This window comes from Scophthalmus maximus, chromosome 13, assembly GCF_022379125.1.
Source record: "Scophthalmus maximus strain ysfricsl-2021 chromosome 13, ASM2237912v1, whole genome shotgun sequence".
Lineage (NCBI taxonomy): Eukaryota > Metazoa > Chordata > Actinopteri > Pleuronectiformes > Scophthalmidae > Scophthalmus > Scophthalmus maximus.
The window spans coordinates 9,722,362-9,742,109 of NC_061527.1; the positions used below are offsets into that span (position 1 = coordinate 9,722,362).

The window sequence follows — 19,748 nt, forward strand, 5'->3', positions numbered from 1 at the left end:
CAAGAGGAATCCACCGCACCACGTCACCCCTTATCCTGCCCGGTCACCGACTCCGTATTTATCATCCCACCACATCTCCACTCACTGCCGCAGCTTTTATTGTCACATCGTATCTTGTGTAATTGCTGCAGCAGCTCTGTGGCATTTGATTGTTGCGCTTCTCCCTCACACACACACACACACACACACACACACACACACACACACACACACACACGGTTGCTCATCACTTTTCTCATGATGAGCAACAGTTATTAAGCACTGTGCAGTGTCTATCCTGCAAGGTGGTGGACAGTTTCTTTACTGGCAATAGCACGAAACTATCCAGTCCTAAGCCACGGTGCCACATCATAGTGAGAACAACAGACGCTATTGATCTGGGTGAGTCTGCAGTTTCATACCCAGTTTCTCCCTCATCCTCCACCTTGCATGAAGCCCTCAAGGCATCAGAGTGCCTCTCTAGAGGCTGTGCTTCAATAAAGCATATGATGACTGGCTGCAGCCTCCGCCCAGGTGCTGTGTTTACTAAAACCCGCAATGAGTCATTAGTTTCGAGATGACTTCCCCTCTTCTAACTGCTACTTTTGAAAGAAAATGCGTTCCCATACACTGACAATGTGTTCGGTGCCATAATGGTCAAGTTGCCGTGGACCTTACTCAAATGTTACCATTGCCAGGATTTTAAGAAGAATCTTCTTCTTTTTTTAACACAGCATGTGGGATAGTGGGAAGCACGGGGGGCAGTTGTTTTTATAAATTGAATTCGATGTTTGTCTGTTCCTTAATATTAAATCCATTTCTGCCTCTTATCCTCAGGTTCAGTGTTCGAGCGGCCAACTGTGTTGTAAAAAAGCAGGATCATACCAGGAGGTGTGAATTAAAAAAAAGAAAAATACAAGTAAGACCTTGTATATAAATAGGAATGGAAGTATTGTTCCATGTTGAACTTTGTAGACATCTGATATGGCTTAATCAAAGTGTGGTTAAACACTCTTGACTCCTTTAGTGTCCTTGGTCAATGAAAAAGGGGATTTAGTTGCAAAGGGAGAGAGTTAGTCGCTCCTCCCCCCAAACTGAAGACTTTCTCCGTCTGCCATCATCTCTGGTCACCATCAGGTCTGTGCTCGCCCCAGTGAACATTCAACGCTGTCGGTGAGTTTAAGCTAAATTGAAAAACCATCGACCGTTGACTGTACCCTGTGGCCAGCCTTTTGTCACCAAGTTTCTCGCGAAAGGAAGTCAAACTCATGCAGAAGCCTACACACACACACGGCTGGCGACTCCTTAGAACAATCACCCGAAGAATACCGTGTCCCTCCTGCACAAACAAACAGAAAATATACTTCCAGCTTCCAAACCACAGCAAAGGTCACAATCAACATTCATTGCTGTCGGTGGGTTTAACTATGTGGAAGAGCTCACTGAACGATGAATGCAACTGTGTCCCAGATTTCATCCGACCGTCACAAGGAATAGCGTCTCGATATGCTGATGATGGCATTATTTATTTCTCCGCCTGTCACCCCAATTCCCTTCGCCTCCCACCGACAACAGGCGCTCCCGGGCGGCGTGAATTTGGAGGCAGTTCAGTTTGCATCTTGATCAAGCCGACTGGGGCGGAAGGGTCCAAATCTGGCTACAGCAGCTACGGATGAATAATAAAGATGGAAGAGATAGTCGGGGAAGAAAATGACCTTTGAAGAAAAAAATGCAGGTTTGTATTGTATCTATGGTTTGGTAAATTAGTTGAAATAAAAATAAAAACATAAGATTGTGCTGAATATAAACAGATGCAAAATGATGAACGACCTTTTAAGCCATTGAAAATCCGAATCAGACCACCACATTAACCACTGAAATGTAGACGCATGGCATATATTAAAATGACATGCTTTATTAACTGTTGGTAGAAGAGGAACTTTTAATATCTTTTAGATGGTGGACAAGCCATTATGGAACAAAGCTGTTTATATTATATGTACTAAAATATGTACTTTGTTTTCAGGTCTGCTTCATATGTTTAATTGTCAGACAAACCATTAAAGAATCATTATGTTACACATCTGTCCTGTGTTTTCCTGATTCTTATGATGCTGTGTGACTTGTAGTTTATCAAATAACTTTTCACTAGTTCAGGCCTCAGTGACGCAGCGATTCTTTTGCATATGGTTGCTCTACTTTGGTTTGGTTAGAGTGATTTGGTTGAATTTATTAGTCAGACCTCTGAACATTCAGAGCAAAACTGTCAGCGGTAGATTGTTAGAAAAAAAACCTACTGACTACTAGCTACATTTCAATAGTAATTGTCTAAGGTTTGTTCTTTTGAACTAAACGATTTTTCATCACTATATACCACGCCCATTTATTTTAATATTTTTTATTGCAATATTTCTTGAATAATGGATTTTTTATGTATAATACACTATTTATAATTCATCAATAACAGTGGTTTAGTATAAATGGAGAATAAAGTATTATATTAATACACTTTAAATTGTTAAAAAGATTAGTGTAAATTGTCTTTCACAAAATTGTCTGTATGTATTATGTACTGTATTTTTTAAAATAAAATATCAAAATGTCACAGCATGCAAAAACCACACTACAGTTGAGACATAAATGTGAACGTACAACCCAACAAGCTGTCGGAGCAGTCAGCACATTTAAAATGAAAACGGCTTGCAGCATGTGATGCCAACAACCTTGTGAAAAATCCAGATTTCTTTTTTTCCACTTATAATCTGAATTCAGACAGACCTAAATTAAGACAAGATTTCTATCCAACATTTTATGTAAAATTAAATATTTCAATTTAATTTGAATGTAGCGAGGGATGTGATAATGTAAAATGAATATAATTGTTTTACTGCAATACAAGTTACGGTAGCTGTTTATTCAGCTTGCGTCATTGAAACATTCTGCAGTTCTGTAAAATTAGGTTTTAATTAAAATATTAGTCATTTTATATAATTTGTACTTTACCCGTGTGTGTATGTGTGTGTGTGTGTCCACTACAACCATAAGTTGTTTCACACCATGAAGCAACAAGAAATAATTGAAGAAAGACAGTTTCTAAATTAATGTGATTTGTTTTGGTCTATTAATGTTTCAAATGTGCTGATAAAAAAACTGCAAGAATGAAGAAGTTTACTGGTGCAACTGGAAAAAAAACCCTTTGCTACATGGTCTTCATACACTCATCACTGTAATTTTAAACACTTTCAAAACCCCTGAAAGTATGGAAGATGTAGAGTATGAATATTATTGATGATTAAAATATCCACTTATTTTATGCCTATATTACACAATGTTTAGCCTGTGTGAGTCCAACTTTTGAAACATGTACATAGGAAATCATTATTATTAATATTCAGATGAGAAATGCAGCTCTGCTCTGTAAGGTACTACTCATTGCTGACAGCCGACACCCAGAGGACATGCACGGTGTTCATTGTATAAACCATGATGATGTTTGAAAATAGAAAAAAAAATGGTTAACTACGACCAACCAGTAGATGTATGAATCTGAATCAGTCATAGCGGTAACTGAAGAACATTGTTCCTTAATGAGATGTGCATCTTTTAACAAGATGAAAAGACTGTTTTTGCAAAGCAATGGCAAGCAGGTTTGCAAGCAGCTAAATGTTTTTTTTAACAAAAAAACACCTCTCCATGAAATAACTGCAATATTCATTAATTATTGTATATAATATTTGTTATTGTAGCTAGTATTAATATCTTATCGTTTTCTATTCTTATTTCATATGTTATTACATTTTTTTCTATTGACCTGCTTCTCTTTTCTGCTGCTGTGTCACATTTGAATTTCACGTACGGGCATTGTGAGCATTAAAAGGTACATCTTATATAAGCTTATTCAAAATCAAACACCATCAATGTGGACGATCTCACTACCGCATGAAGAGACTCATTCCAGATTCAATGACCGGCTGGTTCCACTAGAGGGACACCAATGACCAATGAACAGGATATTAAAAAGACCAGAGCGTTCAACTTTATGTCTTCTATATTTTTACAAGAATGCAAAATAAGGGGGTGGGGGTGGGGCATAGCATTAACAGGAAACAATAGATCATAATGAAAAGATTATGTATGCAGAAATTATTACATTTATCGTTACACAACTGATAATCGATCAAGAAAACACAAATCACTGATCACACTAAAGGGGCTTTACCCTGAAACCTAAAAAAGGCATCTACACACTTAATCAACATGTATGATGGTCTCGAGCCAACAGGGGGATTGAGAATTAAAAAATATATATATACATCTTACTAAAATACAAATTCATTTTTGTAAGTTAGTCTTAAAGCGTCCCGTGTGAAATAAAGACTGTGCAGCTTCCAGATAAGTAATTAACTGTGTTTCCCAGAGGAGATGACTAATGGGTTTGAAGCCCACCAACCTGATCAATAATGTTTTGAAAATTCAGGATAGAAGATTGTTTAAAATGGCAGATACTGACAGACTGAAAAATCTCAATTATTATTTTAGTTATAAAAGAAAACAAACAAAAAAGACTGTGACAATAACAGCTACTATAAATAACAACTACAGTCTGTGAAATAACACAAACTAGTTCTGCTACTTGGACATTTTAAGGTTTTAAGTGCTGATGCACTACTGGCGAACTCAAGCATCTTGTTTCTACACGTTCTACAAAGTCAGATCAAATTTACGTCTCTGTGCACATATCAAACACCAATTATAACGTCAATACAAGAATACAAGAAATGAAATGTAAATCCAGCCATGTAAACAAATCATACTCCATTTTAAGTCCAAACTTCAATAATTTATTCATAAAAGAAAATCGTACTAAGTACCAATTACTGGCCTCTGATAAGTTCACCACCAAATCTTTTTTTTAACACTATAAAAGTAAAATAATTTAGTACTAGACTTTGTCTTTTAGCACCACTCTCCTCCAAGCCTCTTTGGGAAAAGCTTTAACAAACGTTTTCCCTTGTTCAGGTGTAATGTAGCACCAATTTACTAGATCATGCCAAGTATTTCAATTTGGTTGTCGAATGAGCTGAAAACGTTATTACAGCAGATGAGAAGAAAATGTCCGACTGGGAATAATGTTTATGGAAAATAACGGTCGTACTTATTTGTTGTAATGAAAAAGCAGTTACAATTTTGATTTTCACATCATATTCATTTTTCATCCACATTTTCCCTTAATTTATACAAAGTATTAAACAAGATGATCTTCAGAGACAAATTCACAGGATGTAAATATTACCAGAGGATGTCACGTGTGTGACAAAGCGTATTTTGCTGAGGGAGTGATCAGAGTTTATGTATAGTATAAAAAAAAGAATGAAATGCCACGTGACAGCTCAAGGGATCCTCAAGTTGAAAACCCCACTGACCTTTTAGATGTGAAACTGTTCAGTCAAGGATTCCTTTTAGAAGCTGAACTAGTGGCATTTCCCTGTGTTGGTCTTTCGCTGCTGTTCATACTCCTCCCCAGTGGGGTCGCTACTGTCTGATGTCTGCTGGTCTGAGCTGTCTCTCGCCCTCAGCCAGGAAGATCTGCATGGCCCGGTAGAGCAGGTGGACTCCCAGTTCCCGTTTCCGCCTCATCTGCCAGTTGGACACCACCCCGTAGAAATCGCCTCGCTTCTGATTGGTGAGCATCTTCAGACCTGGGAAAGTTTTCAGAGAATTGTGTGATTATTGACGACGCTGCTCCAACACAAGAACATCATTGACAGTGGCACCATCAATGGGCAACACTGATAGTGCAGTGAGGATCAGTCAGATTCATTCAAAAGTCGATTGACAAAAACCTAGTTGACTAAAACAGCACAAAAAAAAATAAATCAACATCTAATATGACACCTATATGACATCTCGCAAAATTTTGAAAAGGGGTCCTGAACTGAAGACAAAAAGAGCTACATGTTTCCATTAGTATTACATTTAAAGAGCATGTTTAACTGTATTTATGACAACGGACAAGATAAAATATCAGTAGCGCATCCATTGTCATCTTTGCTTCTCCTCCACGTCTTTTTCTTCTTTTATTGTTTAATATTGTCTCAACTTCCTGCACTTGGTCCGAAAGTCCAAATCAAATCAAATTTTTTTTCGACCTGCAAACGAACCAAACCGCGGTTCTTTTCTGAGACCACCCTCTTTTGGTCTGTTGTTCCAGCCTGTGGTCTTGAGGCAACTTTCACAACTGTGATTTTGGTTTGGACTAAACTGAAAAGTGCGATGCTCCGGACCAAACGGGAGTAGGTGTGAAAGCGCCGAAAATGACCCCAATATTTAACAGTTCCAGCCTTTTTTTGCCGATACTCATTAAATCCCTCTACCTCTGTCACATGATATATTTAATACGTGAGCAATAAACAGCTGATCATTTTAATAATAGGGTGACATGGTGATCTAAGTGCCTGATAAACAGCAGATGAGGAGAAGAGAGTTCAGTTCTCCGATGGATAGTATCACTGTTTGCCACTTTATAGAGAGAACCTGTGATGTGCTCACCGATGGCCTCCACCATGCAGGCCTCTCTTGTGTAAGCCTCCACTGGAATGACGTTCTGGAAACAATGCAGAGAGACGACGCCCTGCCCGGCAGTCCACACCTGAAGGATGTGCTGCACTTTGTGGCACAATTTCTGTCACGGAGAAGAGTAAAGGTCAGTGTTCGGTCGATATATATTTCATATCGGATTGATTAACCAAAGACTGATGAGTGTGTGCTGCCCTCACCTTGGCCGTCTTGTCCCCTCTGTAGTACTCTAGAGCCTCATACATGTGGCTGTAGGGGCGGGAGCGTTTCCCCTTTCCCACATAAAATATGGCGTGGACAAAAGTCTGAAAACACTCCTGCGGAGTCATGGTGTGACTGCGGAATGGGAGGTTTTTCGTCACTCTGACAGAAGAGAAAAACAGAGATCAATTTAACTATGAATATAAACATGTTTCAGTAACACAACGCTGTTGGTGGTTGCAAATCAATAAGAACAACACAGCCATAACGGTCCAATGTGGAAAGTGCACAGTGGTGCTACTATTGTTGATGTGATTTCACATATCTACATGGCCAGTAATGAGCAAATAAGCACATTTTGATGGATTAGCTTTAGTTTGGTTGCAGCTGCTTCTCACTCATTGATAGCAAGCAGTGGATTGTAGAAATTATTTTCAAGCAAAGATAAAAAATCACACGATCTCATGACATCAACATTTTGTTGCTGAGCTGGCAACGTTGCAAAGAGAAAAAATACACAGAGCAACATGAGAGACAGTTGACCTCGGATCGAGCAGCAGATAGTTGAAGCTGGACTTGATGATGCCCTCCCTCCACTTCCTGTTTTGATCTGGTTGGTCAAACTGCAGACACAGATCCTGCTCGTCAGCCTGGCAGTCGGGCAGCTGGAAGGTCCGCAGGGCCCGACACAATTCTGGACTATAACCTAAATCAACTTGATATAAAATATTTAAAAAATATTAAACACATGAAAACGACTGTGGTTGTGCTAGTGACAGTGCTGATACGCTAAATGATAGTAGTAGGTGAATCAATATGCCTACTTTGTTTAGTAGCTCTAATCTAATCTACCTCAATATAGTGATTGTCATTCTCCTGCTTCTTTAAAAGAGCGTTTTATGGTCAACTTGAGTCGAAACTTTATCTACTCACACACTCCCCATCTCACCGCAAAACTGCTCATACTCTTACCATAACCTAATATTACCATAAGTTGGGGTAAATAGTGACAAGAAAAAAAATAATAATAAAGCATCACCTGCTTGTGGCTGATCTGATTGCTTCTGGTGATGTGGTGATTGGGAGCTCGACTCCTGCAACAGGCGGCGCAGCCTTCGGATGTAGGTGGGCCTTGTGCGGCTGCTGATAGGACCGGGACTCTCCCCCAGCTCGACTAGCCTCAATCTCAGGTCCTTGTCGGTCATCCCTTTAGTGGCTGGCAGGAATTTGTCCGCGCCCCCCTCGTCGTGTTTCTTTATCTGCAGCACCACCTGGGGCTTTTGGTTTTCCTTTTCTCTGTTGTCCATCAAGTCCATCTGCATGTTACGCCAGTCGTACAGCACAGTCTCCTCGCTGCTGGTGGTGGTGGTACTCATGCTGGAGCTGAGTGAGGTGTTTGCTGTTGGCGGGACGTGGGTCTCAATCAACTTGTGGCCCTCTTCGGTGTCAGTGTAGAGGTACTCCACTGGTTCTTCCAGATCCTGAATGAGTGGCCGCCCTCCGGGTGTGTAAGACAGGTTGGCCAGGTGCTGTGGCCTGTGGGCGTTCGACAGCCTGCTCATGCTGTACCTGGGGGTGCAACCGGTGCTTGGGGTGCACGCCAGGTCAGAGTCTTCCCTGGACCTCCTTGGGGAAAAGTAGCTGGAGCTGGACGAAGATGAGACAGAGTCCGGCTGAGAGCTGCAGTCCTCTGTGATCCACACATCTTCGTTTTTTAGGCTGCCCACTCCGCCCTCGACTTTTACGTTTCTCGTCGTTGACGCCTCATCTGTACTTGTCAGATCGTCTGTCATGAAATCCCGTCCTTCGGCAAGATCCCTCTCTTTGCCTCGGATAGCAAGCACGATCTCTGCAAGGTTTTTCTCATAAGCATCAATTGAAGAGTCATGGCTTTTCTCCAGTGCAACTGTATCTGACAAAGTCTCTGATTCGGTAACGCTGCCAGTTACACTCTTGGAGAGGATGAGGGTATCCGCTTGGCTATTGCTAACACTTGGGCCAGCTCTCAGGGTGCAAGACTGTGACTCCTGAACATCTGCAGGCAACGAGTCTCCCCCTGTGCTACCCTCCGAATAGGAGGGCGTATGATAAGGAGCACACGGTGAACTGTAGTAGTCTTCACTGCTCTGAGACCTGGGCGTCTGGCGGCGTGTCCGAACTGGTGTAGGCAGGGTCTCCTCGAACAGAGAAGATGTGAAGAGGAGGCTCTCGAAAGTTTTGCTTGTTCTCAGTGAGCAGCGACTCAACCTTGAGCGAGTCCTGCCAGTTACAAAAGGACTGGGCGTGAATGGAAGGTCAGCTATTTCCTCTAACATCTCCACTGCATCATTAGCTTTTGTGTCTTTCGTCAGCTTTGTAGCCGCCATGTCAACACCACCTGCATGTGCAGTATCCACATCAGGACCTTTACAAGCAAAAGCATCAGTGCTTGGATGTTTTATCCCATACAAGGTCAGGTTATCGAGGATTCCAGGTAAGTGCTCTATAGTTTCAGGTTCTGAATCCATCTGCGGTTTAACAGGTGTGATGTTCCCATCGCTATAGTCTGTAGAAATCTCAGTCTCTTTGCCAGATTCCCCAGAGACAGAGGCCTCCTCTTCTGCGGGGAATAAAACATGTCTGGGGTGCATGGAAGCGCCCAGAGCACTGGTGTAATGGTCACTCTCACAGCTGCTGTAATGACTGCTAGCAGTCCCACTGCTACTGCTGCCCCCACATAAAAGAGCTGGTCGTTCAGCTATATTCACCTGAGCCTCTTTTACAGTTTCCCCCTTCTGTTCGTCATCGCTCTCTTCCAAAGCAACGTGGCTGATGACGGTTTTCTCCATGTCCTCCGCTGCGCTCTTTCCGTTCTCCCTGCAGAACACATAGACGTGATCCGGCGATGTGACGTCAATGCCCTGCTTGTGCAAAACAGTGGCCATGCGTTCTGAATCCAGGAAGTCGGAGTACTCAGAAAGGTCAAAGGGCAAGGTCCTGGTGCACTGGCTGCCATCAGCAGCCGGCTGCTGTTTGGGAGACGCGGGACTAAAAACAGGGAAATAATCATCTACATCCCTGAAACTCACACTCTTGCGACTTCCTCGCCTGGAGGGAAATGCCGGAAGAGTGTCTCTTGTGGAGGGAGAGATTCTGCCGTCAGTCACAGCAGCATGATCATTTGTCTTTATCATGAACACTTCATCATCAGTACATAAATCATCCTCCTTAAGAATTGGCATTGGAGCTGCAAGTCCCACTGCAGACATACGAGTGCTTGATAGTATGGAGGGACCTTCAGCTGCCCAGTGTGCAAAGGGATTGTTCCAGTCCTGGTTGAGTTGCCTCTTCGTGTCCACATCAGGGAGTCTGTTATATGCTATTCCTCTGCAACTTGGCCTGCTGTTAATGTTAGACAGGTTTAGAAACGATGATCGCCTTGTGCTGCTCAATGGGGCTTCACCAAAGTCACTTATCATAGACGAGTGGGAACTGAAGCTGTAGTCGGAAGCAGGATAGCTGGACGTGTCCGTTGGGTCTGAATACACAGCTGTGGAGAGCAAGAAAGAGACATTAAGTAATAGTTTTGACAAAGTTAAAAATTACCACAAAGAGGAATGTATCTGATCTTGTCTTTATACACCACCGGACAGTTTGGCAGATGATGAGCTTTGTGTTCTGTTTGATTTTATTTGAGTGGAAAAATAGTGTGTGAGTGTTATTGGTACACTTTAAAGTAAATAGCATCAGGTTGCATTAATTAATGCAAAAGGTATATTCTATATATCTATATTCTATGTATATATTTACGGAATTCTCACAATTACATATTAAGGTTTTCACCTTAATATGTAATTGTGAGAATTCCAAGGATTCAAACATGTTGTAATTCCATTGTATGTAAACAATTTAATAAGTGTCGTATTACAATCTGCTGACAACCAAGAACAATATTAAAAACCTAACCTGGATAAATATATTTTACCATAATATATCTCAGTACCAGTCGTAACACCACTGGTTAAATATGATTTTCTTTAATTTCATTTATGGAAATAATACAAGTTGGATAAAACAAGTTTTGCACACAAGTGGTTTTTAAGATTGAGCCATTTATTTAAGCCCAAAAGTTCAACACTTTCATAGAGATGATCTTACAGTATTGGAATTGAGGAACGTCGTCCTCCTCTGTGTCTACTGAGCTGGACTGGTATTCCTGAAGGAGCAGGGCACATTTCCGATTCTCCTGCTGCTCTGCCAGCTGCCTTGGTGTATTCCCTTCCTACATGAATGAAAGAGACGACACTCATGAACCGACCAAACCAATCGGACGTTAGGAGAATTTGTAGTTACTGTTAACAACAGCATGCGAATTTCCAGTAAACACTGAGTGAGATATTGCTACTTACATTGTCTTTAATGTTTGGGTCCCCTCCATTCATCAAGAGCATCTTCAGATTTTGAAAACATCCCCACAGTGCAGCAATGTGAAGAGGAGTCAGGCCCTCTGATGTCCTGGGAGAAATGCAAGTAAACACAACATCTTTACAAAACATTACATTAGTATTATGATTTTAACAAATCACAAGTTATTTCAAATAAGCGGAGAAGCTGGTAAGGAAAAAATATCCAACACATTGACCTGGTGACTTTTCATTTCCACGTTTTGTAACCACACCTGGTATTGGGGTCTGCTCTGAACTGCAGCAACGTTTTCAAGCAGCGCGTGTTCTTCTCCGTCTCTTTGCCGGCAGCCAAGTGTATCGCAGCCGCCCCTTTACTACCCACCAGGTCGGGACGTGCACCCTGTGAAAGAAGCAGCTGCACAGATCTGCCAAGGAAGAGAGCTGTTATTATCTGATATATATATACAGTATATATATCCATATATATCTATATATCTATATAGATATAGATATATATATATACTGCATTGTGGGGGCTTTATTGCAAACAAGAATATGATGTCCCATCTTCTTTTTTTTACTGGAAAATAAAGCAGAATCATTTACACAATAATATTGTCATAGCAGTTCAGTGAGTGTTTTTAACGGTGTCCTTGTGCCACTACATTAACAGAGCAGTTTCTAAATGACATATCGTTTCACCATGATCTCTGGATTTTAACCCACTTCCACATGAAAGAGTTTTGATTTGTTCTCATCTCAGAAATCCAAGACGCATTTAACGGTCGCAGACTGAGTTCCTGTCACTCAACTAGAAGAGAAGGATGTATTGTTAATATGTTTATATTCTGATATCATAGTTTTCGCCGTGTGCACCTCTAGCAGCGACCACACCACGGAGCATCTCTGCCTTGTTGATACTTCGTGTTTGACTCAAGACAACATCTTGTGGATAACGGTGCTAATCTTCCCCAGGGGGCATGTCTGGGCACAACAAGGAGAGAAGGAGGGCAGGGCATCACCTGGGTTCCCCATCGTTGACAGCTTTGCACAGTCGACTTTCCAAACTCGTCGTCCTCCGATCCATGATCATCGCTGTCCGTCTTTACAAAATCACCAATGATCGTGTATCCGTATCTTCCGATTCAGGCCGCAGGCTAAAGCCGCGCAGCCGGCGGCACATTCACTGTTAACAGAGGCTAACGTTAGCTAGCGGGGCTAACAGCGACTGAGACGCTACAGAACCCTGATCGCTCATTTCTTGTCGTGAACTACATTGTTATACACTTAACCAACATTCCACTATAGCATATTCCGTTGTGCCTCTTAAATACTAAAAAAGGATGTTTTCTCAAACCCATTCAAAAACATTCATCGGCTATTTATCCATGTATTGTGCGTGAGTGCTCGGGTTAAACTTCCCTCCAAGCACACGAACGACCCTGTTTTGCCGGAAGTCCCGCCCACTGACTTCGCTCATTGGACAGTCGTTTTATTTTCACCAATCAGGTTACTTGAAAGGGAGGCGCCAGTAGTGTACGTGTGTGTGTGTGTGTGTGTGTGTGTGTGTGTGTGTGTGTGTACTTGAATAAAAGATGCATTGTCTCCTGCCAAGTTTAAGTACATGTAGTAATGTGTAAACAGAAAGACATAAAACAACAGAATGGTACACTTTCTTGTTGGGCCTTTAAGAACTAACAAAATACATCAGAAATTCGAATGAGTTAGTGAGTATGGGAGAGAAGAAAATGACTAATTTGCAGGTGACATTTGCTTTTTTTATACAGCAGGCAGATTTGCATTTTTCTTTCAAATATGGTCAGCACAGCAGAGCAAATGGTCCCCTCAAGACGCCTTACAGCAAGAAAAGACAATATTTTTACTAATATCCTTGGGAAATCACTCCTTTATTCAAAAATATTTACAAAATAGTGAATATATTTTCATATAAATAAACTCAGTAGTGTTCAGAAGTCATGGCTCTATGTAGTAAAAAAAAATCAATAATTTTTTGTGTTTTTGTTTTTATTTGTTCTCCTTGTGAAAGCCGTCTTTATTTCTACTGCAAGGTGCTATATGAATAAAGTGAATATTTATACCTGGACAAACAGAAACTATTCAAAATGGCAGTGATCTCGAAGTTGTGCAACTATACGCAACTTTGAATCCCAAACAGAAAATACAATGTATACAAAAAAAAAATTCCAAGAAAAGTTTCTGATTTCACAGATATTCCAAGCTCAGCAACTTTGTGCTGAGGCTGTGATCTCCGACTCAGACAGAGTAGAGCGAGAGGAGAAGAAGGCCCGTCAGGAGGAGCAGCAGGCTTGGGCGGATGGCTCCAGCGTGGTTGGGCGGGGGCAGTTTGCAGTCTTCGTAGGGCTCCACACAGGCAGCGTAAGCCATGACGTGGGCAATGTAGTTCTGCTCCTGGACCCCATGGAAGAGGTGCGACATGGGGCCTTTGGCAAAGATGGCTACATCCTCTATGCCGTGGGTCTCTGAATCGAGAGGGACAGGAGCCTGCTGCCGGTAATTATTATTCGCTGAAGTGCAATGAGACAAAGGAGCACCAGATTAGACACATCAGAGTTTTCTGGCTAAAGCCAAATTATAAACCTACAGTGAGAACACAGAGGGCTAATCGAAATAAAATGATGCGCTTTATCAGATTATCTGTTAAAACTAAATAATATGTACAATAACTCTAATTTTGTTGGCAGTAATGATCTATCCTGTTTGTATTTGTGACTGAAAAACTATATCTGATGTGCTAAGCTTTTCTCAAAATACTGTAGACAATTACATACTTGGTACATTTCATACAAAGGGCATAATTGATATAAGTGTTACATTGTCATTGTGAGACGAGTTGAAAAAGAACTAACATTTTAACTTTCATATTTGAATAAGTGAGCATTTGGGGGTTCACTGTCAGAACTTCATTGTGCCTCTACAGCAAGTACACTGTTGTACCACAAAGTGGAGCTACTTCATCATTTACCAATGTTCACTTACATGAAATTGTGTCATTCACATCTGGGCGAGTTCCATTGGCAATCTGGTAGCCTGGTCCATTTCCATACACAGCAGTGGTGAAGCGCTTATTGTCTTCAGCTTTTAAGCGAGACACTCCTGTAAATCACAGTTGGTATCCACGGGTTTATTGAGACTTGGAACAGCGGGCGATTTTCTCTTTTTATACTGAATCCTCCCTGAACTTGTCGAAGTCTGAAAGTGCTTTTTTTTTTTACCAAAAACAGAGTTTCCTCGGACAGAATGTCCTCCGAAGGCAAAGACGTGGGAGTGGTCAGCAGTGACCACAGTCAGGGTGTCCAGCTCACTGGTGAGTTCAGCGGCTCGCCCGATGGCCCGGTCGAACTCAACAGCCTCATACAGGGCTCGTTTGGCCCTCCCTCCATGGTGACCATGGTCAATTCTCCCGCTTAAGGTAAAAAAGAAAGTCATTGATAAATTAATTCTTTAAATTAATCTTAAATTAATTTTTTTTTCACTATTATTATAAGTAGTCAGATATTTTTATGATTTGGAAAAAGAAATCATCATCATCAACTCTAACAATTCTACCCAGGTGACCCAGGTCTAAAATGAAATATCCACTAAACCGGGATCCTGATATAATGATCACTGGCGTTAACAACAATCTGTGACACGATTATATATATATTTTTTGGATTTAAAAGTGATGTAGCAAACATTGAACTGTTTAAATTTGACAGATTAACACCGACAATGACAATTTAATGCTTGGCAACACTTATCTTCCACAAAGAGGAAAAATCCTTTAGGGTTCTTGCTCAGAATCTTTATTGCTTTCTCCATCATCTCAGTGAGTGACGGGTCCATGGAGGAATCACGCTCCAACTCATAACGGCAGTCTTTGGGCTCAAAAAGACCTGAATGGTGGAAGAAATTACAGGCCTCATTTTCTAACAAATCTTTAAAGATATATAAGCTTTTTCTGTAAACTGTAAAAAAGAAAATACATTTCTTTTTTAATGATCAAACTTGTTACTGATGAATTTTCTGCCAAGTAAAAAAACCCCAGCAGAAACTTGGTGGTTCACATGAAATCTGCATCCTAATTAAAGACAGTGAAGACATCTTTCATGAGAACTGTATAGTCATCTGCCAATGTTTACTGTATACTGTGAAGTGAATATGAGTGACAGTCTTTAAAACTGTTCTTCTCACCCATCAAGAAGTCTGTACGGGAAGGTTTGACAGCGTCAAAATCAGCTTTGTTCCAAACATATTTCACATTCTGTAGACAAATTATAAAAGTGGTTAACACTCAGCCAAAGAGCAAATAACATGTAATTTACACTCAATCTGATGAGCACACTTGTAATCTCTATTATTTACCTTTTTGTTCTTAATCCACTCCGCAACCAGATTCTGTCCGTCCAGTCTGTCTCCTCTATAAGATGGATACTCTGGGTCCTGCATGTTACTGGGAAACATGTACTGACGACCTCCACCAAGAATGACCTGGATCGAAACACATGGTGACAATTCTTATGTATTTCAAACTCAATACATTTGATGTTTCTTGCTGATTCTCTAATCCAGGAATGGTGTTCGTATTATGCCCTTATACTGACCCTTTAGTTTACTGTTGAATTTAGTTCTTACAGAACTCTTTGCATTCTTAAGAATGTATAGATTAAGGGATAAAGTACTACTTAACTGTTGTTTGGGATATTTATGAATGATGTATCATAAGTTAATAATCAAATCCTATTTTGCCTGGTAATGATCAATCATTTCATTTATTATAGCTCCTCAATCATTTTTGGGACAATTTTTTCTATAATCTATGTTCAAATCAAGAAGTAGCATTCAAATAAAAACCAGACTTAATCTTTGTTTAAAGAGATTTCACCACTCATGCCCAGATTCTTCTTTGCTATTCATTTTTTTAATGTACATTTTGCTGCTGTTTTCCTACTATATATTTTTATACTGAGGCTCACATTTATCTCAACGTTGTGGATCAGCTGATATGCAATGTCACGGCATCCATTTTGGACGGCCTCAGGTGTGAGGTCAGAGTCAGAATACCAGCCGCGATCGGCGCTGTGAGCATAGTTTGCTCCGGGAGAGGCGTGCTGCACTCGGGTTGTTGTGACAATTCCCACAGATTTTCCTAAAGAAAAGAAAATGTGAGCAATGTGGTCATAATCAATCCATTGTTTTGGGGACACCATGCAAATCCCCTGGCACATGTACTTAATGTTGTATTTGGAAAGAAAGCCAGTTTCACACTGCATACTGTCCTGTAAATCATACTGGTTCAGAGTGCGTTTTATGGAGCTCTTAGATTACAATTATGATTAAAGGAACAAATTTTGTCAGCAGGAGCGGCCTTACATCAAAACGTTGTACAGAGCAGAAAAATGAATTACAACAGAATAATACTGTTCTGTCTGAGCAAATTTCCAAAGAACACGCCAACAAGGACCTAGACAGAATTGGAACAAAGTCCAAGGGTAAATGAAGCCAGTATAAATCGAAACTTTATGGAACTATATATAGTTACCTGCTTTCTTGGCACGGTGCAGAACAGATGTGACTTCATTCCCGTAGCTAGCACTACAGTTGGACCTTGGCGTGGCAGCGGTGACACCCAGGGTGCCGTAGTTGGCTTTCACACCACATGAGTATGCTGTGGCTGTGCCAGCGCTGTCCGGCATCTGCTGATCAACATTGTACGTCTGCAGGAGGCAAAAGGCAATCACACACATTAACACAAACAGTGTTGGCAGATTCAAATTTTAATTTTTAATTTTCAAGGTATTTCATTGGATGAATGCGATATTCACATTATTAACCCAATGGTTTTTTCAATGGTTTGAATACACTTTCCAATGTAGCAGTGAATGTGTCGGTCAGAGTGGGCTGACCTTTGACAGTGCCAGGTGAGGAAAGGTATCCATGACCAGACTAGTCTCCTCTCCGGATTTTCCTGCCAACTGGCCTTTGAGGATCCGGGCCGCAGTCACTGTTGGTACCCCCATACCTGGAAGCAGGTGGGAGCACAACTGAGGGTTAGATAGAACAGGGGCGCACAGACCTGCCATTGTGCTCAGCAAAACTCATAAGGCTCGGCTGATGTGAGAGTTTAAATTCCGGTGAAAGACGTCCAGGTCATTTACGCTCACAAAATGGTGGACGATATGCAAAGCAAATACAGTAATGTTCCACATTTCTTCTCCTCTACAAACCTGATTATAATTCCCTTTATTACATGAAAAATCCACGAGATCTTGTACAACATTCCTTGTCAGAGCTTGTCCTGTCTTTGGGAATTTCACTCTCTAAGTGCACATTATTGAAGCATTAGCAATTCTTTTTTTGAAATGATTGGCCATGGTTATGGTTTATGGTAGAAGATGACATTCCTCTGTTTTAAATGAGCCATCAACATCAAGAACTTGGCAAATTGTTTTCTTACTCACGTTCCTTATAGGGGCCATTTAAATGTTACTGGTTAATCCAAGACACTGATAAACTCTTAAACGAGCGGCTATCAGCGGTATGGAGAGGTTGCCATGACCATAAATCTACAACGCATCATATATAAATTTGTGGAGAGGAGTTTCCATATACTGACTTTGGCTCTTCAAATGAAGAGAGGCAGTGAGTCCTTTATCTTTTCGCAAGGTCTGGGGGTCATGGCTACAGTTCCCAGGAAACACCTGCTCATACTGTTGACCCAGAATATGATCTTTTTTCAGCTTGTAATAACCCATTACTCGTAATTTAAAGAAACTTGTATATTGAATACCTGTCTTAACTGGTCATCCACCAGTTTACCATTGATGGGAGTTTAAAATAATTAAATAAGCGACCAGTTGTCGCTTTCATCAGTTAAGGACACGGGAGGGGATTGTATAGACTGTGGTTTAGCATTGGCTCATTATGTTATGTGTGGCTTTCCAGGCAGCAGTAACTGCCGGTGATCCGATGTCAACCTTCATCTCCTTCTACCCATAAGCCCATGCTCTTTGGGGTCGCACAGTGCACTCAGTTTAGAAATGCAGTCTCATTCTCTTATGGTGACGCAGCCACCATAATTATGGGAGCCACACTTGCACGCCCCGATTGGCTGTCTCTCATCTAAACAAACAAATTGAACTCAAAGCAGAAAATATTCCACAGCTCAAAGAAATGAATCTTGAATGGAGGGAGAGCTCCTTTCTCAGACTCACCGTCCCCCAGGAAGAGGATGACGTTCTTGGCCTGGTGGATATTAGGCTGAACATTCAGGGCAGCGTGAAGAGCCTGCCTTGCTTTGTTGTTCCAGTAGCTGGCATGGAGCTCTTCTTCTGCGAACGGGAAAAAGACATTGTATATGATATGACCTTGTCACACACAAGGTGGCTTATGTAATTTAACTTATAAAAAGTATACGTAATTTTACACTGTAAAAATGCACCAAAATAAATAGGTGGTTCAACATCACAGAGATAAAAAGCAAAAATCATAAAAGACAGGCCCATTTCCCCATTTAATGTTTTCCCCATTGTAGAATGATTATACACAACAAAAAGGCCATGATAAACTGACAGGAAGGAAGAATTAAAATGTAAGTAATAAATAAATTTAAAAAAAAGCATTGCCAGATGATTAGCTGTATCAGGTAACTCTTTCATTGCTTAAAAAAAGTTAATGTGACAGACTTCATGCATTCAGCTTGTGTCTTGAAATATTGCTTTATAATCCCAGTGTGAATTTCTGAAAGATACCTAACAGCAGCAACGTGTAACAGATCCTTACCTGAAATACACAAACTCCACTTTACTGCAAGGAAAATCAGTAATCCGGCAAAAAGGAGCTTATGCTTCCTGGCCATGGTGTTGACTTTATGTGAATGTAGGGAGAAAAGCAGAACATTGAGTACATGGAGCACTCGTCCGCACTATGAGATCCCTTTATAGCTGCATCCAAGGAGCAAAGGGCACTTGAAGTGAGCAAAAAGTTATATTGAACACACACATACACACGCTCACACACGTGTCAGGTCATTTTGGGGGATATTATTGCGTAGACTTGCATTCATTTCCTGGAGACTAACCCGAACCATAACCACCCCTTGCTTGCTTCGAATCTTTAACCACCGCTTTAACCCAGAAATCCAACTTTTCCCAAATGAGGACAGTCCTTTTGTCCCTAATCGGACAAGCCGTCCCCAGTTAACTGGTCTTCAGTCTGACAATTGTCCCCAAAGACAGACACACAGTGGGCAGGAGAGGAGATAGTAAAATGCATGCTGTCATCTAAAAAAACAAATAAGGCTAAATTATCATTGTTGTATCCAAATATTTAGGGTGCTATTATGGGAGTTCACCATGCCACGTGTCACATGATATCACTTCTGTTGGCAAAGATGTGGCAAATTTGCCAACTTCCCGTCCAAAGTTTTTTGATTTTTAACAACAGGTGCCTTAGTTAAATGCATTTCTTGTTGACTCGGACCAAGTGCCTTTGTGCAACGAGGTCACAACTAACTGCTGAAGGCAAAGGATTATCCAAACTACTATTATCTTTAATTGCTTTTCATACGTGGTGTTCTCAGTAAAA

General features: G+C 41.0%; 2 protein-coding genes across 2 annotated transcripts; both read right to left on the minus strand.

Annotated features, from left to right (window-relative positions):
• Positions 1-3,992: 3,992 nt before the first annotated feature.
• Positions 3,993-12,574, minus strand: ankle1 (ankyrin repeat and LEM domain containing 1). The gene is made up of 9 exons (XM_035648148.2): positions 12,164-12,574; positions 11,414-11,566; positions 11,145-11,250; positions 10,894-11,017; positions 7,796-10,285; positions 7,300-7,471; positions 6,756-6,918; positions 6,529-6,661; positions 3,993-5,678 (listed from the first exon to the last, which is right to left on the minus strand). The coding sequence occupies exons 1-9, from the start codon at positions 12,232-12,234 to the stop codon at positions 5,512-5,514; spliced, it is 3,579 nt and encodes a 1,192-aa protein (XP_035504041.2). The 5' UTR covers positions 12,235-12,574; the 3' UTR covers positions 3,993-5,511.
• A 455-nt stretch (positions 12,575-13,029) lies between these two features.
• Positions 13,030-19,102, minus strand: alpi.2 (alkaline phosphatase, intestinal, tandem duplicate 2). Its single transcript, XM_035648149.2, has 11 exons — positions 18,945-19,102; positions 18,377-18,493; positions 17,069-17,184; positions 16,705-16,879; positions 16,139-16,311; positions 15,528-15,653; positions 15,357-15,426; positions 14,924-15,058; positions 14,396-14,587; positions 14,160-14,276; positions 13,030-13,687 (listed from the first exon to the last, which is right to left on the minus strand). Exons 1-11 carry the CDS (start codon positions 19,018-19,020, stop codon positions 13,416-13,418), a joined length of 1,569 nt encoding a protein of 522 aa, XP_035504042.1. The 5' UTR covers positions 19,021-19,102; the 3' UTR covers positions 13,030-13,415.
• Positions 19,103-19,748: the final 646 nt, after the last annotated feature.

Excerpts from the sequence above, each read along its gene's own strand:
- alpi.2 (XM_035648149.2), bottom strand. The coding sequence starts at position 19,020 with ATGGCCAGGAAGCATAAGCTCCTTTTTGCCGGATTACTGATTTTCCTT. Across the intron at positions 17,185-18,376 it reads CATCCTCTTCCTGGGGGACG|GTATGGGGGTACCAACAGTG; the intron begins GTGAGTCTGAGA and ends ACCTGCTTCCAG. Across the intron at positions 13,688-14,159 it reads TGTGAATGACACAATTTCAT|CGAATAATAATTACCGGCAG; the intron begins GTAAGTGAACAT and ends ATTGCACTTCAG.
- ankle1 (XM_035648148.2), bottom strand. The coding sequence starts at position 12,234 with ATGATCATGGATCGGAGGACGACGAGTTTGGAAAGTCGACTGTGCAAA. Across the intron at positions 11,251-11,413 it reads AGAGCAGACCCCAATACCAG|GACATCAGAGGGCCTGACTC; the intron begins GTGTGGTTACAA and ends CATTTCTCCCAG. Across the intron at positions 6,919-7,299 it reads TATCTGCTGCTCGATCCGAG|AGTGACGAAAAACCTCCCAT; the intron begins GTCAACTGTCTC and ends CTCTTCTGTCAG.